At 41.4% G+C, this 26,338-nt stretch overlaps 1 protein-coding gene across 1 annotated transcript; it reads right to left on the bottom strand.

Moving 5' to 3' along the window:
* Positions 1-1,334: 1,334 nt before the first annotated feature.
* Positions 1,335-12,553, bottom strand: LOC103103814 (immunoglobulin superfamily member 1-like). Its single transcript, XM_056826275.1, has 11 exons — positions 12,462-12,553; positions 11,833-12,033; positions 10,361-10,437; positions 7,234-7,509; positions 5,775-6,074; positions 4,071-4,358; positions 3,545-3,643; positions 3,387-3,414; positions 3,150-3,226; positions 2,981-3,018; positions 1,335-1,787 (listed from the first exon to the last, which is right to left on the bottom strand). The coding sequence occupies exons 1-11, from the start codon at positions 12,551-12,553 to the stop codon at positions 1,695-1,697; spliced, it is 1,569 nt and encodes a 522-aa protein (XP_056682253.1). The 3' UTR covers positions 1,335-1,694.
* Positions 12,554-26,338: the final 13,785 nt, after the last annotated feature.

Raw genomic sequence — 26,338 nt, 5'->3', positions numbered from 1 at the left:
AGAAGTTGAGAAACTGGAAAAGATAGGACTTGGCACCAGACTGGTTATATGGGGGGAGGTCAAGTGATGAGTGGCATCATCAAATGGAATGAGGTCAAGTGGCTTCCTCCTTTTCCAGTCTTCTCACACTTCATTTCCCTCCTCATGATCTAGGGGCCAGCTACACTGGCTAATTTTTTGGTCCTTGCACACAATAATTTCTTAATTCCGTGCCTTTGTATTGGCTGCCCCCATGTCTAGAATGATATGGCCTCTTAGTTTGCTTCATTTCCTCTAAGATTTGACTCCAAACTTACTTGGTGTGGGACTTTGCTTGTCCCCACAGATGCTGAAGATTTCCTACCTAATATTATTAGCTCCTTTTTAAAGTGTAAAATCTAGTGCTTTAGTGGTTATTTTTTGTGATAAATAAATTGTTACGTTGGTTCTGACACTTTTTCACAACTAAATCCCATCATTCCCCAATAGAGAAGTAGGTACTTAACTAGAATGAGGCACAAGGAAGAAAGAATATCATCAGTCACACAACTTCCATTCTTTGTGCCTGGCAACTGTACATTATTCCCACAAAATAAAAGTGTTAGGACAGATTAGTGGGGTAATATGGCCTCCAAACTTTTAAAAAAAATTTGATATTAAGCAATTCCAAAGGAATTGAATTGAAGTTTGATGTTTCCCTTGATTTTATTGGTCTGCACCTGAGTCACTAGCATGTTGTTCAGCAAGAGATCCCCATCTAACTCTGTATGGATCTTCTGTGTTTCTCTGGTTATAGAAAGGTCCTCTGTGTTTGCTGTGAATTTTAAAACTACTCCACCCTACTAAGGCCTTACTTTAGAAGATCTGATTTAGCTATTTCCTGATTAGTAACAATGGAGATACTTGTGTTAACAGAATCATGTCTTGGGACCTATACATTTCTCCACCCTACTCAGTTTAACAAGGTCAGACATGCCTGCATCATATTCAAAGATTTAATTGTCTGAGGAAATGGCCTTCAACAGACATGTGCAGAAAAAGCAGACAAGCAGACAGAATCCTGGCTGGTCCTAAGTCAAGCTAAGCTATCATTGGTACAGATTAGACGCAAGAAAGTGACATAAAACCATCTATATAAGGCAAGTAACTTGCTCTCTCTCCCTCTTTCCCCAGAGAGGTGACTCTGGCTGGCAGCGAGCTAAGAGTTCCGACATCAAGGCATGGTGGCATCTATTTGTCTATGTTTGGTGGTGAGTTTGCCCTTCAGCTGATTCAGGCTCAGACATCCTGTCTAAGCCCTTTTGGAGTTCAGACTGGTTCCTTCCTCCTTACTTTCTAGAGCCTCTGGTCTCCTTTCTGGCACTAGCCAGGCTGGAGATATCCTACTCCCTTTCCTTCTTCCTTCTTCTTAATCTCTTTCCACTATATCAATTAAATCACCATAAATTTCCAGCTGACTTGGGTATTTTATTATTTGGGATTTTCCCTGGTGACCAATTCAATTTGGATTTTAAGTCACAATACTAAAATTATCTTTACATTGCACAACCCCAGTAAATATCCCTAATAGTCCTCATGGCTTCTCAGTGATGGGAACCTGGGATGGTATGCAAGGCAATAGGAGTGAGCTAGAGGAGAAGAAGAGAGGAGAGAATTTCTTCATGAAAGGTACCCAAAACCTCACTCCAATTACACAGTGGCATAGACTCTGGACTCTATAGGTTTCTTCTTGGAATCTGTTCCTTTTTTAGGGTTCTTATGTTCAGCTGAGTATACGTCACTCCTTGGGCATCTTTAGTCGTGGTGACCTGAAGGAGAAATACAAGGGTGAGTGTGAGAGAGACAAATCCAGAGACTTTTGGGAATAGAAAAGTCTGGATGAAATGAAAAGATTCTAGCAGCAGCAGGGGAGATGGGCAGAGAAGGTTTTGGAATATTGGAGAAGGAACAACCCTGAAGAGTCAATTGGTCTGCTCTCTCTCTTGACTTGAGACCTCCTGAGGAGGTGGTCAATATCTCATTGGATCCCAATCTCAGAAATCTTTCTTTCCCTGAACCTCATCACCATCTCTCAAACTGGCAAGTGGACAGAGAATTTCAGAGAAAAGGAGTCCAGAAGAAGACTAATCCCAATCTCCCTTTACCCTGAACTTGTGGGTGCTGCTGTACGGGGTCAAAAGCCAGGTTTCAGCACTCAGAACCTCTCAGGAGCTCAGGCCACCAAACCTGGCTTACCTCACTTTGGGGGGAAGAGTTTGGCTAGCTAGAGATCCCTTTATCTTCTCTTCTGACCCCAATTTACCAGCCATTCAACCTTATCCTTCATCCCTGTTGTTTAGAATAAACTTTTTAACAAACTTAAGTGACTCAAGACTGAGGGAAGGGGAATTACAACTGAAGGGAGAGAGAGAAGTGATCTCTCCCCCCAGATTAAAGAAGCTTGCTATTTAGAAAGAGTCAAACAGTGGGGAATAAACAGGCAGGCTTAGAGAGGAGCCATAACTAAAGAGAACTAGAAGGGGGGATCAATATATTCCCCCTCTTTCTGATTCTTGATCCAAAGCAACATCAACTGCTCCTTCCTTTGTTCTGGACTTGAGGGAGAGAAGACTCCATTTCCCCCTTTCTTCTCTCCCCACATAAAAAACCCCTCTATTGCATGAGGGAACAGTGAGGGACAGTGGGACAGACATTCTTTATCTTCTTATTTGTTTGGCATGGCCACCTGGTGAGACCTACTGATTTCTCTGTTTCATACCTTTTATTACATGAAATGAACTTCCTAGGATTATCTAGGAAGTGAATGATATGGAAGTAAAGTTACTGAAATACTTAAAAAGCTCAAGGATTCCCAATTCACACTCCCTGGACTAGGTGAGTAGAAGAAACGACAGATAAGTGATTATCAGGTAGTCTAAGCCTTGCCTGGGACTTATGGGAAAAGGTTAAGGTCAAAGATGACCAGCTCCTCTACATGGAGGACAGGATGTGTCTAACTCACCAATCTTTCCCTTGGTCTCTTGTTGGCCACTTCTGCATCTGAAGGGGAAAGAAGTTTCATCAGTCATCTTGATCCCAAGACTAGGACCTATTTTCTGCTCAGACAACTCAGACTCCAGTCACCTCCCTCATCCCCATGACCATGCCTCATTTCTGATCCTATAACTTACATGGGGTTTCCTCTCTGGGGGCATCAATGGGCTGAGATGGGGAGACTGTCTGGGGAAGACAAGGGCAGCAGAGGCACCTGTAGGAGAACAGGGAGGAAATGAACAAGAGGATGCAGGTTACTCTGGAAGTTTCTTTGAACATCTCCTTACCAGGCACACTATCCAGTAGAGAGGGACCAGGGTTTCATTAGAAGAATGAATCTGAGGACTATTGAAATAGGAACTGAGTCTCCTTACCTCCTAGGTCTGTTTCCCAGAAAGGCTCCTGTAGAGGGACAGGGCAAAGAAAACTATATCAGGAAAGTTCCCAAAGGAGGCAGATGAGCCCTGAGTCTTCACACATCTCTTTATTCCTTCAGACACTTAAGAGTTTCACTCTTCTTCCCCACACTTACCCATAGGAATAGATGAACGGTAGAGGAATGCCAACAGGGCAATACAGAGGGGGAAGATGGAGACAAAGCTGAGGGTGATGATGAGGATGATTCTGGGCACTGAGGAAGAGAGAGGAGACCTCCTAAATCATTGCCTTGAGGGGATCCTCACCTTGCCCCTGCAATTGTCCCTGTAGTTTTTCTCCTATCTCCCTTCAGAGTCCCCATTCAACATCCAACATCCAACATCCAACATTTTGGCCAAACACTACTTAGAAAGGGTTCCTGCCTTGGAATTAAGGTTAGAAACTCCAAAACCAGGATGGAGAAATGTGGGTCATGTGGAGTTATGAACTGAATCTTCCATTCTAGCCCACACCCTTGTCCTCCTGCCCTTAGGATCAAGGGTAATGTCGATGTCTTTGTTACCTCTTATCCTCTATTTCTGGGTGAGAGGCAAGGTCACAGATTCCTTCTTCTATAGGACGTGAAGCACAAAGTGGTTGTTTTCACCTCCTAGTAGGTGCTGCATGTTTCTTTCTCTCACCTCTCACAGTTAGCTCCACAGGATCACTGTGCTGTATCCAGAGACTGCCATTGGTGCTGGGCTGGTAGCTGCATGTATAAATGCCAGAGTGCTTGGTAGTCACATGAGGCAAGAAAAACTGGGCTCCATCCTGAATGATATCTGTGCTGTGCAGGATTTCCTCATCTCCCTCCTTGTGCAGAAGAAACTTAGTACTCCAAGAGGGCCCCTTACACAGGAGGGTCACGTTGGTTCCTGAGGCCACCTCTGGTCCAGGCCAGACTGAGAGGGAAGCCTTGGGGAATACATCTAGAATGCAAGAATAGGTCAGAGACATTCGAAGTCCCTTCCAGAAAGGGGTAGAGGGGACAAGAGGTCCATGGGCTCAAGGATTCTTTGCTCATTGCCTTCTATTTTCATTGACTCTTGGATCATTCCTTGCCCAAAGTCTACTTACTTCCCCAGAGAGTGAGAGATGCTAAAGCTGGGATGTATACTGGGAAACCACAAGGTTATTCGTGTTCTAGTCCTTCTTCCTGGATCTTGGAGTGGTACCTGAGCTGGCCAATCTTTCTCCCTGCACCGTTTACACACATAGGGATGGACCCCATAATCTCTACCTCATAAGAATCAAGAGACCTAAATAATATGCTCTTCCTGGACTACCTTTCAATTGGGACACCCAACCCTCTTCTTTATATCTACAGACCTTGACACATAACAGCTGTTACTTGGAACTCCAGGACCTCACTGGGCTCAGATACCTCTGATGGAGCTCTCCTCTCATGGTCGAGGCAGCTCTATTTACCAGCATACTGAGCCCTCACAGAGAGGAGGGTAAAATCAGAGGACCTCTGGCTCTCTAAGGCTGAAGGGTCCATACCTAAGAGAGTTAATATCACCCCAGAGTGAATCTAGAGGGGTATTCCAGAATTAGAGAGTCCTATGTATCCCAATCTCAATCCTAAAGCCTGAGAAGGCCGAAAGGAAAGGTTTAGAGAGAGAACCTGTTAGAGAAAGAACCCTCTATTGGGAGTCAGGACACTTGAGTGAAGTCTTTGCTCTGCTCCTGAGTCCTGGTGTGACCATGGCCCACACATGGGCCCTGCCTGAACCTTAGTTATCCCATCTATAAATGACGGAATAGAACTATACCTCTCAGCCCTTTCCTACTCTAAAAACCCAGGACTCTAAGGAGACTTTCTCATTCAGGGAACCTCACTCAACTTAGGGTCTCATGTATCTGATGACTCATGGGAGGGAGGATCATTTCCCCTCATTTTCATCTGGCGTGTCACAGACTGGCTCAGTGTGGAGCCTAAAACCAGGGTTCAAGTCATGGTTGAGGAAGATGGCTTGAGCTCACTTATATACTCTGTCATTCTCTTGGATGACTCTGGACAAGTCTTTCCCTCTCCATGGTGCCATTTTACTCATTGGTAATATGGGGGTTTTGGCTTCAAAATCTTCCAAGGAATCTTTGACCTCTGAGGCATTGTGACATTGATATTAACCCCCAACCAAGGTCAACCATTCATTACCTTTCCTCCTAGAATTCTAGGTCAGAACAGCATCTTGTCTTCCAAGACCCCTGAGCCCTGACTGGACCTGGGGGCAGAGCTTGCAGTATAGAGACTATCCACTAATATCTATGGGCCCTCCATCAGGGTTGAGGCCAGAAGGGTCACGCTCACAGTTGTTCTGGGGATCACACATAAGCCTTACCTGGCACCAGCAACTCTAGGGCATCACTCATCATTGATATTCCATCAGAGGAATTTGGTTCCATATAAGTACAACTGTAGCTCCCAGTATCCTCCGGGCTCACAGAAGAGAGGAGGAAGCCAGTCTGGGACTCTGCTGAGAAATGCTTCTGTAGGGGATGATGCTTTTCAACCTTCCACAGTGTGAACCTCCATTCTTTAACAGAAGAGAGCCTGGGTCTTGAGCACCAGAGAGTGATGTTGGTTCCTGGTGCCACGACTAGGGCAGGCTGGGCCCACAGAGTGGGTTTAGGGAGTAGTCCTAAGAGGAAAATGGCAGGAAAATAAAGAGGAGCTCTCATTGCTCAGCCTCCTTTCTTAACCCCTTAGTGAGAGGGGAACAGTAGTCTACATTCTATTGTTCCCTTTTTTGCCTGGGGCCTGCCCTGACCTGGGAAAACCACCCCCTTCTCCTGTGACTCAAACGGGAGCCCATGTGGAACATGAGGAGATTCAAGTGTCTCCTCCATTCTCCTCCCAAAGTATCCCTTCTGAATTCCCAGAATTTTATGCTTTCCCTAAAGCTCTGTGGGCCACTGTGAGGAGGAAGTGTGGACTTAGGCACTTGGAATGTTGCCATCTCTAGTTACCAAGCACAGTCAGCTCTCTAGTGCCTGACTGGGACATGACCTTCTATGGGGCATTCTCATGCTGTAGTAAGTGCAGCTACAGGTGCCAGTGTCCTTGGCTCTAAGGATGTAAGGAGAAATGATGGACGAAGATGGGAAGGGCATCCGAGGAATGGAGAACTGTGTGAACAAAGGCAGAACAATGGGGTAGATGGGTTCTTGAGCCATTTGTCCAGGCTGAAGGAAAGATAGTGAGCTTAGAAGGGAACAATGGGAGATCCCATTGGGCATGGTGATGGCCATTTGGGTTTTCAAAGGCAGAAAAAGAAATCTGGTTAAAATCTGCTGAGCCAAAGGGAATATCAGGAGAGAGCATGCCTTCTCTAAGAGGCTGATCATCTGAGGATATGAACTGAGAGGAGCAGCTTAGCTCTCATGGCTGGTCACCAGGGGACACTAACCCAAAGGGGGAAGATCTCTGGATTTGGAGGTGGGAGATTTGGGTTACCATCCTTGTCTTGACTCAAAATAACCAGATGATCTACTCAAGTCACTTTTCCTCCTTTCCAGACCTCAGTTTTCACATCTGTAAAAGGGAAATCATGGTGCATGTGTTCTCCTAATAGGCTGACCAAAGGAAAAGATTTCAGGACCTTATTTACACTCTCAAAATGTGAGTAGTTGAGTCAGGCTTACACAGACCTTGGGGATGTGGGGGTGTTTGGAGATGGAGGTAATAAAACCTGAGGTTTGTCGCCCAAGTACCCTATTCTCTAGAGAAGGATCTTAGGCTGATCTCTCAGGACTAGTATTCTTCCCTCCAGGGAGAGTTTGATACAAGCATTGTCTCACCATCCATATACAGGAAGAGGGGTTTACTGGACTCTGACCACGAGGTCCCCAGCCTGTAGCGGCAGCTGTAGCTTCCCTTAAAATTCATTTCATCCACATTCTTGAGCAAGAACCATTCCAGACTGTGGGATACATTTCTGTCCTCTATGAGCTCTCCATCCTTCCATAGTTGGAATCTGTCACTGCCCACTTGGCCCTGGCACTTGAGGGTCACATTTCCTCCATAGTTGACCAGAGGACTTGGGACAGCAGAGAGTGTAGGCCTGATAAGAGTGCCTGAGAAGGAAAATAAGTCAGGATTTCCAGGAATTCCTCTGGCCCCTGTGTCTCTTTCAGTTCTGAATCCCCAAACCCCCTCTGGGAGTATCTCCATCCACTCATACGGATGATCTATATTTTCCACCCTGATCATTGTTGGGCAGGCTCTATGGGCTAAGCTTGGACAAAGAGAGGGAGGAACACAAAATGTTGGTGGGGACCACTTACCCATCTGTGCCCTCATCACCCCATCCAGACACAGTCCTGTAAGAGATGATCATGCTATGGATGACTCCTTTCCAATCCAGGCTAATCCCATCAACAAACCTTGAATCTTGATCATTTAATCATTTTTGCTCAGAATTTGGAGAAAGAGTACTTTAACCAGACAGTGTGGTTTTGATCTTCCCAAAAAATATCTGGCTCCTCTTTGGGTCCCTTTCTGTCCTTGAGAGTCAGTGACTTTATCCCAATGTCCCTCCCTCCCCAAGCTTGACCCTGGAAACTCACCAATGGAGAAGAGGAATGTGACTGTTGGGCCCATGGTGGCTCTTCAGCTGTGTCCTGAATTGCTCCAACTCAACTGTGCAGAAGGGAAAAGGTAGCAGGACAAGAGACTGGCCCAGGATGTGGTGGCCAACCCAGATGTCTTCCACCCCCTAAACCCAGGCCCCACAATTTCCGCTCTGATACTGATGAAATAAAGACCATGGTCCTTCAAGGCTTAGCTCTGAGGGGATCATTGTGTCTTAAGCTAAGTTTATCCTGGCAAGGACCAGGAGTTCTTCTGAATATCAAGTATTGAGGGCCACCTAAGTGGACCAAGGATGCCCCTAAATGCTTGTACGTGCCTGGAAAGTACCCAAACCACTCACCATAAAAAGCTTTACTTGGAAATGACCAATCTTGAGCATAAAGGGTTGATGCCATGTCCCTAGAAGACTAAGCTTCAGGCTCCAGACTCAACTGGATAATGAGCATGTGTTTCGTGTGTGGTATAATGTCTGGGTCAGTCTCCTCCTCATCTCTCTTGGGGTCAACAACAATATTAACCACTACAACTACAACAATAATGACTTGCAGTTATGTAGCATGTTCACTTTTGCAAAATAATTTACAGATGTAATATCAATTCTCACAACAAAATGGAAGATTGGTTCTATCATCCCATTTTAGAGATGAGAAAACTTCTTTAGAAGGAGGTGAAATTCCTTGTTGATATTCATGCTTGTAGGAAGAGTCTGAGGCAGGATTTGTATTCAGGTCTTCCTGACTCCAAATCTGGTGAGATCATGAAGTAGTCAAGTATAGTGCAGGAACTTGATGAAAGCCAGGGTTATTGAGTTCCAGGTATTTAATGTCCTCAATTCCTGCATTTTCTTTGGACCACCTCAATGGCAGCATTTTTCATCACAGGAATTGCTAGCCATAGGCTGGGCAGCTTCTGAGGCAGGTTATGGAGGACTTGGACCTGTCTAAAGAGATGACCAATGACTTTGGGGTCTCAGGAACCCTATTTGACCACAGCTGACCTTTCTGTGCTTTCTTGTTCATCATCACTCAGTGACAAGGTCCATCCTGTGTTACCAGACAAGGAAGATGAGCACCATCAACAATGAAACCTTCACTCAGTGTCCAGTGTTGGCCAGGCTCTAAGCTAAGTGCTGGGGAGGCAGAGAGGCTCCCAAGGAGCTTCCCTTCTCTGGGGTGAGACAAGAGGGACACAGAATAAATCTGTACAGGATGAACAGACAAAAGAATTCCTGCCTGTGAAGAGAAACAAGTTAGTGTGAAAAGACCCAGGACACTCATCCTTGGAGAGTCAGGGAAGACTGGTTTGGAACATTGTGTGGCAGCTTCTTGAATGAAAGGAGGGAAGCTGTGAGGTGAAGGTGAAGGTGGAGTTCATTACAGAGCAGAAACACTGAGCATATCTGTGAGGGAAGGAGTGGTTAGTTTGGCTGATCCTTGAGAGCAGGAAGGGGAACAAGACACAAGGAGGCAGGGAAGGCCCCTTGGAGACAAGTTGTGAACAGAAAAGTTGATTTTTTATACTGGAAGTTTCATGGAGCCATTGGTGTTTACTGATTCTGGATGTGACATGGTCCATCCTGTTCCTCTGTAAATTACTTAGTCAGCTGTTTGGAGGATGGACTGTGGTTGGGGAGAAGCATCTTGCAATGGAGTTCTGGATGCAGGCTTTTTAGAGAGGGCTGAGCCATTTTTGAGTTCCTCTCTGCAGTAAGATCAGATAATCTCAGTCCCAGGACTCTCCCCTATCAAGTCAATGATCTCTCCCAAGCTGGTGGTTCCAGATGGATGATTGTTCCTGGATCCAGTTTGGGCATGCTTCTCCATGAATTTGGTGTCCAGAATGAAGTTGATGCAGAATGATCGCTGGAGGGAGGCATGTGGGATGCAGAAGGTGGTGGCTGTGAGGAAGGGATGGACGTCTCTGTTTCATGCCTTTTATTACATGAAATAAACTTCCTAGGATTATCAAGGAAGTGAATGATATGGAAGTCAAGCTATTGAAATCCTTAAAAAGCTCAAGGATTCCCAGTTCACACTCCCTGGATTAGGTGAGCAGAAGAAATAAGAGGTAAATTGTTAACAGGTAGTCCAAACCTGTGCCTGTGACCTGTGGGAAAAAGTTCAGGTCAAAGATGACCAGCTCCTCTACACGGAGGACAGGATGTGTCTAACTCATCATTCTTTCCCTTTGTCTCTTGTTGGCCACTTCTGCCTCTGAAGTTTCATCAGTCATCTAGATCCCAAGAGTAGGACCTATTTCCTGCTCAGACAACTCAGGCTCCAGTCCCCTCTCTCATCCCCATGACCATACCCCAATTCTGATCTTATAACTTACATAGGGTTTCCTCTTTGAGGGCCTCAAGGGGCTGAGATGGGGAGACTGTCTGGGGAAGACAAGGGCAGCAGAAACACCTGTAGGAAGACAGGGAGGAAAAAGAACAAGAGGATGCAGGTTACTCTGGAAGTTTCTTTGAACATCTTCTTACCAGGCACACTATCCAGTAGAGAGGGACCAGGGTTTCATCAGAAGAATGAATCAGAGGACTATTGAAATAGGAACTGAGTCTCCTTACCTCCTAGAGCTGTCTCCCAGAAAGGCTCCTGTAGAGGGACAGGGCAAAGAAAACAATATCAGGAAAGTTCTCAAAGGAGGCAGATGAGGTCTGAGTCTTCACACATCTCTTTATTCCTTCAGACTCTTAAGGGTTTCTCTTTTCTTCCCCACACTTACCCATAGGGCTAGCTGGATGGTAGAGGAATGCCAACAGGACATCACAGAAGAGGAAGATGGAGACAAAGCTGAGGCTGATGATGAGGATGCTTCTGGGCACTGAGGAAGACAGAAGAGTCCTCCTAAATCATTGCCTTGAGGGGATCCACACCTTGCCCCTGCAATTGTCCCTGTACTTTCTCCTCCTATCTCCCTTCAGAGGCCCCACAGCATCCAACATTTTAACCAAACACTACTTAGAAAGTGTTCCTGCCTTGGAATTAAGGTTAGAAACTCCAAAACCAGGATGGAGAATTGTGGATCAAGGAGAGTAACGACCTGAATCTTCCATTCTAGCCCACAGCCTTGTCCTCCTGCCCTTAGGATCAAGGGCAACGTCAATGTCTTTGTTACCTCTTATCCTCTATTTCAGGGTGAGTGGCAAGGTCACAGTTTCCTTTTTCTATAGAAGGTGAAGGCTAGAGTGGGTGTTTTCATCTGATAGTAGGTCCTGCATGTTTCCTTCTCTCACCTCTGACATTTAGCCCCAGAGGGGCACTGTGCTGTGTCCAGAGACTGCCATTGGTGCTCGGTTTGTAGCTGCATGTGTAAATGCCAGAGTGCTTGGTAGTCACATGAGGCAAGAAGAACTTGGCTCCATTGTGAATGATGTATAATTTGCAGATATAATCTCAGGTAACTATCACAAGAAAATGGAAAATAGGTACTATCATCCCATTTTAGAGATCAGAAAACTGCATTAGAGGGAGTTGAAATTCCTTGTTGAGATTCACACTTCCAGGAAGAGTCTGAGGCAGGATTTGTATTCAGGTCTTCCTGACTCCAAATCTGGTGAGATCATGAAGTAGTCAAGAGTAGTGCAGGAACTTGGTGAAGGCCAGGGTCATTGAGCTCCAGGTATTTAAGCTCCTCAATTCCTGCATCTCCTTTGGGTCACCTCAATGGCAGCACTTCTCAAGACAGGAATAGCAAGCTTTAGGCTTGGCCACTGTGGCAGGTTATTGAGGATTTGTACCTGTACAAGGAGTTGACCCTTGACTTTGGGGTCTCTGGAGCCCTGTTTGACCACAGCTGACCTTTCTGTGCTTTCTTGTTCATCATCACTCAATAACAAGGTCCATCCTGTGTTACCAGAAAAGGAAGATGAACAAACATGCATGACAGCACGTGCTCCTCTTGTCCAATCAACGATGAAACCTTCACTCAGTGTCCAGTGTTGGCCAGGCTCTAAGCTAAGTGCTGGGGAGGCAGAGAGGCTCTCAAGGAGCTTCCCTTCTCTGGGGTGAGACAAGAGGGACACAGAATAAATCTGTACAGGATGAATAGACAAAAGAATTCCTGCCTGTGTATAGAAACAAGTTAGTATGAAAAGGCCCAGGACACTCATCCTTGGAGAGTCAGGGAAGACTTGTTCGGAACATTGTGTGGCAGCTTCTTGAATGAGTAGAGGGAACCTGTGAGGTGAAGGTGAAGGTGGAGTTCATTACAGACAAGAAAGACTGAGCATACCTGTGTGGGAAGGAGTGGTTAGTTTGGATGATCTTTGAGAGCAGGAAGGGGAAGAAGACATAATGAGGCAGGGAAGGCCCCTTGGAGACAAGTTGTGAACAGAAAAGTTGATTTTTTTCCCTGGAAGTTTCAGGGAGCCATTGGTGTTCACTGAGTCTGGATGTGACATGGTCCATCCTGTTCCTCTGGAACTTACTTTGTCAGATGTTTGGAGGATGGACTGGGGTTGTGGAGAAGCATGTTACAATGGAGTTCTGGAGGCAGGCTTGTTAGAGAGGGCTGAGCCATGTTTGAAATCTTCTCTGCAGTAAGATCAGATTATCTCAGTCCCAGGACTCTCCGCTATCAAATTGATGATCTCTCCCAAGCTGGTGGTTCCAGGTGGATGATTGTTCCTGGTTCCAGTTTTGGCGTGCTTCTCCATGAATTTGGTGTCCAAAATGAAGTTGATGCAGAATGATCTCTAGAAGCATGTAGGATGAAGAAAATGGTGGCTGTGAGAAAGGGATGGACCCTCTGGGACATACAGATATGGCAAGACAGGGGAGGCTGGAAACTTGGCCTTCGTTGTTAATCTTTGTCATGGGTAAGTGTGGGTTAGGATTTGGGAAGGCTGTGAAGCTTGTGCTCCTGTTTGTGGGACTGTCTTTGCTGCCAGCACATCCAGGGACCAACGTCTAGCCCTGGTCTCTCCTTCTGTCCAGAAGAAGTGGGTCCCAGGCATTCTCCACTCTTTTCTGGCCCAGTGACTTTAAGGACTGTCCTGGAAACCTGGGGGAGGACAAGAGGATTAAACGGAGGAAAGATTTAACACAATTGACCACTACATGGAAAACATCTCACAGCTTGTGAATGTGTAATGCTTGTGGAATCTGACCTCCACCAAGAGGAGGAGAGAAGATATTTGCACAGGAGAAAACCAATAATGTATTATCTAATAATAGGTCACCCTTACATGCTGATTACTGGGGACCAGGCATTGTGTGAAATGCTTCATGATCATCATTTTGTTTTGTCTACACAAGCCTGAGTCAGAGATGCTATTATCACCCTCATTTGAAAGACGAAGGACACTGAGGGAAGCAGAGAAGTAACACAGCTTGTAAGTGTCTGAGTCTGATTTGATCTGCTTTCTTCCTGATTGCACGTTTGCTGTTCTCTCCATTGGGCCACAGAGCTCTTCGGTGTCTCTTTTCATCTTTTCTCTCCCTTCCTTGTTGATCTTTATGTTCTGCTTCATTCACTTATGATTTTATTTTATATATTTTTTGCATGTGGAAGATCCTATGGAAGTTGCTTGAATGATTGTATCTATTGATTTCTTGGCTTTGCTGACTCTCTGCACCATTTCATGGAGCTCGTTCTAGGCTCCTCTGCATTCATGACATTTGGCATTTCTTAGAGCACAGAAATATCACATTCCATTCATGCACCTCAATGTCTTCAAACAAACCACGCTGTTTTCATAGCTTTGCTATCACACAAGAAGCTGCTAAAAATAATTGGTCCTTACAGTAACTTTCTTCTTCTCAGTGGTTTTATTGCTTATGAGACCAGGAGTGGAAACTCCCATTCAAAGGGTGAGGACATTTTAGTCAGTTTATTTTCACAACTTCAAACTGTTTTCCAAAATGGTTTGAGTACTTCCTCATCCCATCAATAGTGTATTATTGTGCCTAGACCCCACAATCTCTCCAGTGTTTACAATGGCCATTGTGGGTCACCTTTGCCATTTTTCAGGTTGTGAGCTAAATTCCAGAATTATTTAAATTTATATTTCTCTCATTCAGAGTGATTTGGATCATTCTTTCATGTTGCTGTGAGTATGTTACATTTCTGATTTTGAAAACTATTTATTTTCATCTTTTGATCATTTATTAATGAGGGAATAGTTATAATGATGCACACATACATATATGTCTGCAGGGATATGCATATACATAAAACATACATTTAAACACAGAAGAGTTTGCAGTATTTGTTCTTTTTCTTGTTTAGTCATTTCAGCTGTGTTGGACTCTTCATGACTTCATTTGGGGTTTTCTTTGCAAAGAAACTCGAGTAATTTGGTATTTCTTTTTCTAGCTTCTTTTTCAGAAGAGCAACTGAAGCAAAAAGGGTGAAGTGAGTTCCCTGCAGTCACACAGCTAGAATATATCTGAGGCCATATTTGAACTTAGAATGATGAATCTTCCTGATTCCAAACCCGATCTTTTTTCTACTGTGCCTTCCAGCTGAGCTGATGTCCACCAAAAAATGTGTGTGCACTTGTGAGTGTATATATGTACATTATTACTCCCATGGATATGGACATTGAAGCTTCCTCGAACCCGCAAGAAGCCTCAAGATAGGAAGATAGAGGAAAGTTAGAAGTTCTGTATGCCACGAGGGGGATGGCGGAGCCAACTTAGAGATATGAGGTGGCAGGAATGAGTCAGAAATCCATGCCTCATTAATTATCAAGGAGCCACAGCAAAAACTCCAATCAGTGGACTACTCAGAAGGCTTATACCTGTCCAGTGATCCAAATTTAATACCACACAGGTTGGAGACATGATAGAGAAAAGAAAGTGCCTGGCTGAAGGCCAGGTCCCAGATGGGAGAGGTAGATCAGGAAAGGAATCAAAGATGGAGCTTGGCCTCTGGCCAAGCTCCAGCTAGGACAGGCATCAGTGAGACCTGAGATCCAAGTGAAAGAGAGAGAGGGTGGAGCTTGCTGTGGCCTGGTATTTAATCTCTTTGATTTGATATGCAAATATACACAACACATAGGGATGATTATCATTGGTTAATGACAAGGTATAGGTGTGGTTTCTCTTTGCCAGGTGAACACAAAGAAACCTGTTTTCCCCGCCTAATCTGGGGGAAGCTGGGGTCAAGGGTCAGAGGCTTTCCCAGCCATGCTCAAGACTGAGCATGCTCTCTTCTAAGCCACTCTGTACATACTGTTTCCCTTGCCCATAGCTAGGGGTGGACTGCTACAGACATGTACACCTGCACACATTGGAGTACATATTGGTGTATACATACACATATGCCTAGAGTATATATTTATATACCACCCTCACACACAGGTGTTGTCTATGCATCTTAAAATGAGTATTTTGTTAGAGAAATTCGACCATCTGAGAGCTCCCTTTCTTATTCCTGTTGTATAAGGGTTGTCTGTTAGCCTTTCTGTATCACCTAATGAAAATTCACAGGCATCTAGGTACTAGAGTGGATAGAATGGCAGTCCAGGAATCAGGAAGGACTGGATGCAAATTCAATCTCAGGTACTTTTTAAGTCTCTGATCCTGGAAAGTTGCTTCAGTATCCTCTTCAGTAAAATGAGTTGGAGAAGGAAATGGGAAGACACTCTAGTATCTTTGCTAAGATAATCCTAAATTGGATCAGGTAGAGTCTGACATGACTAAATGTTAAATCAAGGAGAACAAGGACAACAGCAACAACATTTCATCTTTGCAATTTCCTCTAACCCCTCTTCTGCTTATAATACATTTTCTACCCATAGCTATGAGAGGTATAAAATTTACTTCTCTGTTTTTCTTATAATGTGATTTTATATTAAAGCAATGTATCCATTTGGAATGTACTATGGAATATCCCTTTAAAAATAGCTTTTCTACCAAATTGCTTTCCAATATTTCAAACAGTATCTTAATCAAATATGATTTTTCCTAGGTAATTTATGTGCTCACTTTATTAAACATTGACAATTGAGTGATTTCTTCCAAAGCCACAGCCTCTTCCTCTCTGGCTGGATCATAAGGGACTCAAAGAACTCCAAGAATTAGATGAGAGAACTGCATTCTAGGAGATAAGTTGGTGGAGTAAAGGACCCTCCATTTCCCTGAACCCTATTATAGTCAATTTTTAATAAGTGTAAGCAATGACTCAAATCAAAGTGTAAGTTTTTCTAAAAGGAACTATACTAAAATAAATCGAATATGATTCCTGAACCCATGAGATAGTATGAAATTTTAGACCAAAATAAATAGTTTGAAAAAATGGATTTTCAGATATATAGAACAATATGTGCACAAAAGATCAAGAAGAGATAATTTAAGAATCTCTGGACTTCCTGAAAACTATAAAAAAAACAACCTCTTTATAATATATTTTGAGAAGTTATGAAAATTATCTGATTATGAAAAGAAAGTCTATAGGAGGCAAAATAAATATCAAAAGAATAAAGCAATCTTCTTCTGAAATAGACCCTTAAAAGAAAAGTCAGAGTAATTTGGTACCCTCAAATCAAATTCCTTTCCCTTAAAGAAAAACAATACTGCAAGCATTTGAAAGAAGATCTTCAAATACCAAGGAATCAGTTAGGATCTTATAGACCTAGGGACTCCTACTTTGAATGACTATAGATGAGATTGGTGGAACAGGAAAGTCAAAGTGTGTAGAAGAGTTACAACAAAAAGTGATCTCTTTGGTTCTTTTGTCTGAAGATCATGTGTTTCTTCTTATGCGAGATTGTCCAGCAAATCTAATGGGAAGGAATTTTTTTTTTTTTGTGAGCTGAGGTCAACTATTCATTTTACTCCATATGGGCAGATTTTGCTAAATCTCCTAGGGAAATATTTGAAAGCTTTTCCATTGCTTTTCTTAGATTCAGTGGAGGCAGAAGAGGAAACAACATTTGTCTTTGAAATACCAGAAGACATTCCAGAGGATCTTTGGCCTAAATCTTCTGCTGATGTAGGGTCATTAAAGTTAGCAACCCCAGTCAGAGTGAGGACTAAAGGGAGTCCTTTGCTGGATATGCCCCATTAAAAATTAAGTAAGGAGGCAGTGTAGGGCATCTGGCAAATCATACATTCATTAATTATGCAAGGGATGATAGCTCCAACATTTTCTGAGTACAATACATCAATCCTTCCTTTAAAGAAAGAAAGACTGAATGACCAAGGCATATAAATCTATTAATTCATTCAGTATTTGTGAGCTGCAAATGACCATATTATAAAGTCACACCCTGTGGGTCTAACCCCAGCTACCATAATGTCATTAATCATGCGGGAATTACATTCAGCATTTTTCTCTATCCCTATTCATGAGGATAGCCAAAACATTTTTGGTTTCACTTGGGAGGGAATTCATTTCTGGTGGAGAAGACTTCCACAGGGGTTCTCCAAATCCCTGTATTTGTTTTCTCAAATACTGAAAAGGAACTCTAAAACCATAATATTTAAGGAAAGCAAGTTTGTGTATTTCATGGATGATATACTGCTAACATGTTCAAAGGCAAAAGTTTGCTTAAGGGGTAGTAAGATTCTTTTTTGTGAATTATATAAATGTGGACAAAAGATTTCCAAAGCCAAACTACAGTGGTGCTTTTGTAGAGTTGATTATTTAGGGTTTGTTCTAGCAGGGGGTAGCAGGAGTATTTCTCAAAAGAGAATTTCAGATATTCAAAAGCTCAGTGCCCCTAAGACCAAAAAGCAGCTTAGAGCAATCCTTGGAACCATGGAATTCTGTGGTCAGAGCATTCTGGGGTATAGTGAGATTACAAAGTGTTTAACAGATCTGACCAAGAATGCAATCTCGGAACCCTTAGTACTCAAAGGTGAACATCTGCAACCTGTTGAAGAGCTAAAAGAATCTGTCCTAACTGTTCCAGCACTCAGAATTCCAGATTATCTGAAAGAATTCCATGTCTTTGATAATGAGATCGAAGGGATAGCATCTGGAGTCCTGACAAACTCTGGGACAGAATTTCAGACCAATTGCTTATTATAGTTCCCAGTTAGATCCTGTGGTAGGGGGAATGGTGCCATGTCTTAGAGGTATTATGGCTGCAGCAATGCTAGTACAAAAATCAGCAGATTTAGTGTTGGGATCCCCATTGACAATGTACTGTTCTCAGCAAATTGCAGCACTTTTGAGACAATATCATATGCTGGCTTTTACAGACCAGACACTGTCACATTACAAGATCATTCTCTTAAGTAATGAAAACATCACATTGAAAAGGTGCAGTGTGTTAAATCCAGCTACACTGTTACCTGATCTGCCTATGAATGGTGAGGTGTTCCATGAGTGTGAGCAATTGGTACAATTAGTCGAACAGCCTAGGCTAGATTTAAAAGATGTTGCGATTGAGAATGATGACCTAAATCTGCTCACTGATAGATCTTTTTACTTGCACAATGGAATTTGGTCCACTGGAGCTGCAGTGGTCACAGAGTTTGAAGCTCTGTGGTATGGATCTCTGCCTAGCAATATTAGCACTCAGGGGGCAGCATTGGTGGGAATCAAGGAAGCTTGTAAATTATCTGAGGGCAAAATTGTGAACATTTTTAGAGATTCTAAATATGGGTTCTCTATTTGTCATGTGACAGGATTGATCTGGAACAATAGCCCATGAAAGGATAATTACAGATTTGCTAGAAACTATACAAAAGCTGAAGTAAATTGCTGTAATTCATTGTAGAGCCTATGGGTGTGGGAAGTATTCTGTGTATAAGGGAAATAACAGGACCAATATCACAGCCAAATTTGCTGCTAGAAGAGCTCCAGCGTATGTCATGAATCTGTCAGTCATAGTCTGCTGATCTTATGCATTAGCATAAGGTCAATTTGTTAGATTGTGTTTTTTTTTTTTTGTGAAAGCTTATTCTCCATTGATTTTTATTGTAAGAGTTTATCTGTTTTCTTCTAGTTTTATATATTTTAATACTTTTTAAATGAAGTGTTTTTGTATTAATTTAGCATTCTAAGATTTTGATAGCAAATTGCTTTTGAAGAGTTTTATTGGAATGTTTTATCTTTTGAATATTCTTGTATTTTGTTTTATCTGCAGGTTATATTCACATTGTTTAGTTTCTTTTGAGTTTGCAGATTTTGTGTTGTGTTTGAACTTTGTGGTATTTGTTGTCAATGCCTGTCCTTTCCCTTCCTTTTCTTTGTTCAGCTCCCAGAGTAGACAAGTGAAAATAGGGAGAGATTAGAAAGAGAAGCTGTTGGTTATTTGGGGATTAGAATGTAGAGCAAGAATGCAACAGGGACTCCAGGTAAGTTTCTTGGTGTGCAGATGAAAAAACTAATTTTTTGGAAATTGTTTTTGTTTCTGCACAAAGTGGGGAATGAAAGAGGGAAAAGACAGGTAAGCTCTTTTGCAGAAGTCACATGCATGGCTTTGCATAACAAGGTGGCTCGTGCATGGAACATAACAGGAAAGGTTCCAAAGAGTGTGGGAAGAGATATAAGGAGACAAGCAGAGATTGGAGGAGGGAGTGTTCCTGTCTCTTTGTGAGCATGGAAAGATCACTTCCTGCCAAGGGAAAAAGGGACTTTCTGTGGGAAGCCATTTGCCCTGATCCTGTAATTTCTTTGATCAACTATCCTGACTCCCAGATAGAGATCTCATTTATTGCCAAGGGTGGGGTCCAGCCTCACTCAATTAGCAAACAATCAGTCAAAATAAATAACAAAAGGAAGACAGCTTAATCATTAAGGCCATGGAACTGCTTTGCATCTGACAACTGCTCCATCATTCCCAGGCTTGATTTTTATTTTTATAGCCATTTTCTTGGCATGCAGATTGCATTACCTAACACACATGTTCAAAGAGAGATAATTGGAAAAGTGATATATTAACTTTTAACAAATCACTTGATTAACATTCTATATTCTTGTATTGTGATTACAGACAGCACAAGATAAATGATGTTGTCACAGGTGGCTTAATTTTCTCATTACCCTGTGAGGAGTTTTGAGCTTACAAACAATCAAGGAAAATTACTTATTGCTTTTAATAAAATAGAGTAATTAATCAGCAGCTCTTAAAAGACAACTCAACAGTCATATCATTGAGATTGAGGGGTACTGGGAACACAATTCAAATTTAGACTGATCATTTTTCAGGGTTTACTAGGGAGTTTGAGGAACTGGTTTGTGAAATCGAGTCACTGAGGCATACTGAAGCTTGATGTACTTGTACTTATTGGATGAGCCTCTATGATTGATTTGTGGGCTGACTTCATGAGAATAGGTTTCTGTGAGTGGCAGCTGCGGTTTCACTGGGGATTATGTCCCTAAGTAAAAGTTAACCCATGGTAGTCTTTTTGGGATTGGGTTTGAGGGTCTGATCTTTTGGTGACGTTTTGGGGAATTAGGGTCCAGGTGTTTTGCTCTTGCATTATTTCTTTTGAGACTAGGGCGAATAATAATCAAGTCAATTCATAGGTAAGGGGCATTGATGAGAGAGGTCATGTAAAGGGGGTTACTAGATAGGGTTTTGGGTTTTAGGCAGTCAGTGTAGCAGTAAGGAGCGGTAAGGCCAGAAGAGAGAACCTCCAGGGTCTCACAGATTGGAGGGAGGAGAAAATAGAGAACCCAGTGTTTAGAGAAATCTACCCTAGGCCTGTTTAGAAATATTCAATAAACCCTTTTTATAAAAGCAACAGCAGTAAGATTGTAGTTTACCAGCCAATCAGGTGTTGAGGTCTACAGCTTGAAACAGACAGAGCTGAGTGCTTGACCAAAGTACCATCAATCCAGGTCAAGTAATCAACTTATTTCATAATGGAGTGCTAATGTTCTTTGCTATTTAGACTGTAAAAATGATTTGTTCTGACTTTTCCTTGTTTTTTTCTTTTCAGAAATTGAAGACACATTTTCTTTAATTTTGTTTAATTGATTAAGAAAATTTTTCCATGTTCATATGATTAATGTTCTTTCTCTCCCCTCTTCCCATCCCCCCCTCCTGTAGCCAATGCTTAGTTCCACTGGGTTTCACATGTGTCATTGATCATGACCTATTTCCATATTATTGATATTTGCACTAGGGTGATACATCTACATCCCCAACCATATCCCCATTGACTCATGTGATCAACCAGTTGTTTTTCTTCTCTGTTTCTACTCCCACAGTTCTTTCTCTGGATGTGGAGTGCTTTCTTTTTCCTAAGTCCCTCACAATTGTCCTGGATCATTGCATTGATGCTAGTAGAGAAGTCCATTACATTCGATAGTGCCACAGTGTATCCATCTCTGTATATCAGGTTCTCCTGGTTCTGCTCCTTTCACTCTGCATCAATTCCTGGAGGTTGTTCCAGTTAACATTTATTTCCTATGTGAACTGACACATTTTTTGAGTCCCTTGTGGATGATATTTTGGGACAGCTGAGATTGAGTAGCTAGCTTTCACTTTGGCAATTTAAATTTGCCCTCATAAATATTGAAACATGGAGGAAAGAAAGTTCCCCTTCAGAAGTTAAAATTTCCACAAGATATGTAAAGTGTCAATTAAGAAATCATAGGACTTTGATGTGGATTTTAAAGAATTTTTGAGAAACAGAAGAGGAGGGAGGATAGAAGGAATATCTAGTAGAGAGCAAGAAAGTTATAGCTCTTCCTAATGTTTAATGTGCATGAGAAAGGAGTACACAAACATGTTGCAAGAAGTGGGTGGTGAGCTGCAGAGGAACCTCACTTTTATATAAAGCAGACATATAGTAGTGAAATATTTGTGTAAACAAGCATAGGCAATTTGTTATGGAAAATATCTAATTCAATAGGGAGACAAACAGAAATTAGGATGGAGTAGGTAAAGAGGAAACATAATATTGAGGAGGGAATATTTATTAGTAAACCTGTTTTCCTAATCCTAAACAAGGCATTAAAAAGGGGGAAAATAAAAGAACAAGAGTCTAATAAGAGTGTCACAGATTGTCCTTCAGAAAATGAGGAAATGGCTATACCAATTATGAAAAATGCAAATGAAGGAATGATATGGCACAATATGAGATTGTAAATGAGATGATTTCAGAGACCCTTGGATCATATGAACTGATGCCAAACAAAGGGAGAATAACAAGGAGAACAATGTGTGCAAGGAAAATGATATAATAAGAGAAAAAAACCAACTTTGAAAGATTTAAGAACTGTGAATGGAGAAAAGTTTATTTGGAAGAACAAAAGATCAAGAATATCAAGGGAAATAATGAAAAAATAATGTGAAGGATGGATGTCTGGTAGTATCAAATCTTAAAAAGTACTAGAAAGCAGTGGTCATCAAAACAATATGGTACTGAATAAGAGACAGAAGGAAGGATCAGCAAGATACTATAAAATAAACCCAAAGATCCCAGCTTTTGGGAAAAGAACCCACTCTTTGACAAATACTGCTGGGAAAATTGGAAAACAGTATGGGAGAGATTAGGTTTAGATAAACATCTCAAACCCTACACCAAGATAAATTCAGAATGGGTGAATGACATGAATATAAAGAAGAAAACTCTAAGTAAATTATTTGAACACAGAATAGTATACTTGTCAGATCTTTGGGAAAGGAAAGATTTTAAGACCAAACAAGAATTGGAAAAAATTACAAAATATAAAATAAATAATTTTGATTACATTAAATTGAAAAGGTTATGCACAAACAAAAACAATGCAACCAAAATTAGAAGGGAAGCAAAAAATTGGGAACAAACCTTTATCACAAAAACCTCTGACAAAGGACTAATTACTGAAATTAATAAAGAGGTAAATCAGCTGTAAAAAAAAGTCAAGCCATTCCCTAATTGATAAATGAGCAAGGGACTTGAATAGACAATTTTCAGATAAAGAAATCAAAACTATCAATAAGCACATGAAAAAGTGTTCTAAATCTCTCATAATTAGAGAAATGCAAATCAAAACAATTCTGAGGTACTACCTCATACATAGTAGGTTGACTACTATAACAGCAAAGGAAAGTAATAAATTTTGGAGGGATTGGGCAAAATTGGGATATTAATGCATTTCTGGTGGAGTTGTGAATTGATCCAACCATTCTGGATGACAATTTGGAACTATGCCCAAAAGGTGCTAAAAGACTGCCTGCCCTTTGATCCAGCCATATGTGAATCTTGAAATTTCTCAGACTTGTGAATGTTAAAAAATTCCCCATTGGGGAATTCTCCATTGGGACAATTCCCTATTGGGACCATTCCCCATTTGGACAGTGAGAACTCTACTTAGATCAGAAATATGAAGACCTCTACTCCACCCGTACTTAAGCCTGCTTTAAGGGAGAAAACTCCTTGCTGAACAATGAAAAATACTTAAACCCACACTTAAGCCATGCCTATTTTTAGAATTAATACAAAAGGGTGCTAAAGTACCTTTAAAGGTCAGGCAACTTGTGAACTTACAAGGAGCAAAGAGGAAAAAACTTACTCAGAGATTCTAGCCTACTCAGGTGTGGATTACTAAAAGGATTAATCTACTCAGGTGTGAATTCAGAATGGGCTGTCCTTTGGAAAACATCTACTGTGATTGGTAGATGGAAGAACTTAGGGGAGGTGACATATGAGAAAACCCCCTATATAAGAAGGACAGTCTGTTGAATAAAACAGTCTCTTGAAAGACAGTCTCTAAGGAGGCTGTTAGAAGGAGAGTGCTCTAAGGAGGCTCTGGAAAAACAGTCTCTAAGGAGTCTCTTGGAAGAGGCTCTTGAGGACAGTTAGAAGAATCTCTCTCTGTAGAAGGATGGCTGGCTGAACTGGTGTCTATATCCTTGCTTAGACAAATCTTGTGGTGAGTGATAAAAGACTGACTGATCTCTCTCTCTTAAGACTCAGGTCTAGGCCATGTTGGATTAAGGCCCTTCATACTTATTCCTTTCTTACTCTTTCTCTCTTTCTTTAATTCCTCATTGTATTAATTAAATAAAATTCTCTATAAAACCCAGTTGACTTGGGTATATTCATAATTGGGAATATTTCCCTGGTGACCACCTTATATACTGATTTAAAAACAAGACACTGTAGTGAAAACATATTTTCTGCAGTCACAATTTACTGATCCACTCTTATATCTACTACAACTTAAGTCTTCCACTATTTTAATCATTATAGTTTATGAACTCAACCATTTTAATTATTACAGTTTATTGTAAGAATTAAAAGAGTTCTTGCCATAAACTGTAAGAGTTAAAATGGTTGAAGATATAAATTATAGTGATATAAGAGTGGGTGAGTAAATTTGTGACTGCAGAAAATATGTTTCACTACAGTGTCTTGGTTTTAAATCAAATATAAGGTGGTCACCAGGGAAATATTCCCAATTATGAATATACCCAAGTCAACTGGGTTTTATAGAGATTTTAATTAATAATACAATGAGAAATTAAAGAAAGAGAGGAGAGTAAGAAAGGAATAAGTATGAAGGGCCTCAAGCCAATATGGCCTAGACCTGAGTCTTAAGAGAGAGAAATCAGTCAGTCTTTTATCACTCACCATAAGATCTGTCTAAGCAAGGATTCTAGTGACACCAGGCCAGCATCATCTCAGCTGCTTTCATCAGCTCCATCCTCAATCTGAATGTTTCAGAATGAATCTCGAGAGAGACCCTTCAAGGCAGTCTTTCCCAGCTGACTGTTCCTCAAGAGACTTTTTCTTTTCCTTATATAGGGAATTTTTTCCTTTGTCACCTCCCCTAAATTCTTACATCTACCAATCACAGTAGATGTTTTAGAATCTCTGACTAGGTTAGAATCTTTGAGCAAGTTTCTCACCTTTTTGTCCTGGCAAGTTTACAAGTTTCCTGACCTTTAATAGGTACTTAGCACCCCTTTATATTAATTCTAAAAATAGGCATGGCTTAAGTATGGGTGTAAGCATTTCTCATTGTTCAGCAAGGAGTTCTCTCCCCTAAAGCAGTCCTAAGTATGGGTGGAGTAGATGTCCTCCCATTTCTGATCCAAGTAGAGTTCTCACATTTTAGATTTAAGTAGCTTCACTGTTTAAAATGGGGAATAGTCTTAACCAAATGTTCTAAGGTAGAGTCTGAGAATTTTTAAGATTCACATTATGGCTCCCACTCTTTTAAATGCTACACATACCACTGCTTGGTTTGCACCCCAAAGAAATAATAGGGAAAAAGAATTGTACAAGAGTATTCATATCTGGGTACTTTGTGGTGGCACAAAGTAGAAAAATGAGGGGGGTGTCCCTCACTTGGGAAATGGCTGAACGAATTGTGGTATCTATTGGTGATGGAATATTATTATACCCAAAGAAATAACGAACTCGAGGAATTCCATGTGAACTGGAACAACCTCCAGGAATTGATGCAGAGTGAAAGGAGCAGAACCAGAACAACATTGTACACAGAGACTGATACATGTTGGCATAATCTAACTTGGACTTTGCTACCAGCAGCAATGCAGTGATGAAGGACAATCCTGAGGGACTTATGAGAAAGAATGCTATCCATGCCCAAAGAAAGAACTGTGGGAATAGAAACACAGAAGAAAAACAACTGATTGATCACATGGGTTGATGGGGATATGATTGGGATTATAGACTCTAAATGATCACCCTCGTGCAAATATTAATAATATGGAAAGAGGTCTTGATCAATGACACATGTAAAACCCAGTGGAATTGTGCATCAGCTATGGGAGGGAGGGTTGGAGGAGGGAAAGGAAAAAGAACATGAATCTTGTAACCATGGAAAAATATTCTAAATTAATTAATTAAATAAAAATTTCCAAATTAAAAAAGAAGGAAGCTATAAGTAAATTAGGTGAACATAGAATAGTGTATCTGTCAGATCTATGAGGAAGGAAAGAACTTAAGACCAAGCAAGAGATAGAGAATATTACAAAATGTCAATTGAATGATTTCGATTACATTAAATTAAAACATCTTTCTATGAACAAAACCAATGCAACCAAAATTAAAAGAGAAGCAACAAATTGGGAAAAAATCTTAATATCAAAAACCTCTGACAAGGGACCAATTTCCCAAATTTATAAGGATCTAAATCAATTGTACAAAAAAAATCAAGTCATTCCCCAACTGATGAATGGGCAAGGGATATGAATAGGTAATTTTCATTTGAAGAAATAAAAACTATCAATAATCACATGAAAAAGTGTTCCAAATCTCTTATAATTAGAGAAATGCAAATCCAAACATCTCTGAGGTACCACCTCACACATTGTAGGTTGGCTAATGTGACAGCAAAAAAAATAATAAATGTTGGAGGGGATGTGGTAAAATTGGGACACTATTGCATTTCTGGTGGAGTTGTGAATTGATCCAAATATTCTGGAAGGCAATTTGAAAG

The sequence above is a fragment of the Monodelphis domestica genome, chromosome 4 (assembly GCF_027887165.1).
Source record: "Monodelphis domestica isolate mMonDom1 chromosome 4, mMonDom1.pri, whole genome shotgun sequence".
NCBI lineage: Eukaryota > Metazoa > Chordata > Mammalia > Didelphimorphia > Didelphidae > Monodelphis > Monodelphis domestica.
Note: the sequence above shows the minus strand (reverse complement) of the source record. Positions and strands in the feature narration are given on the sequence as shown.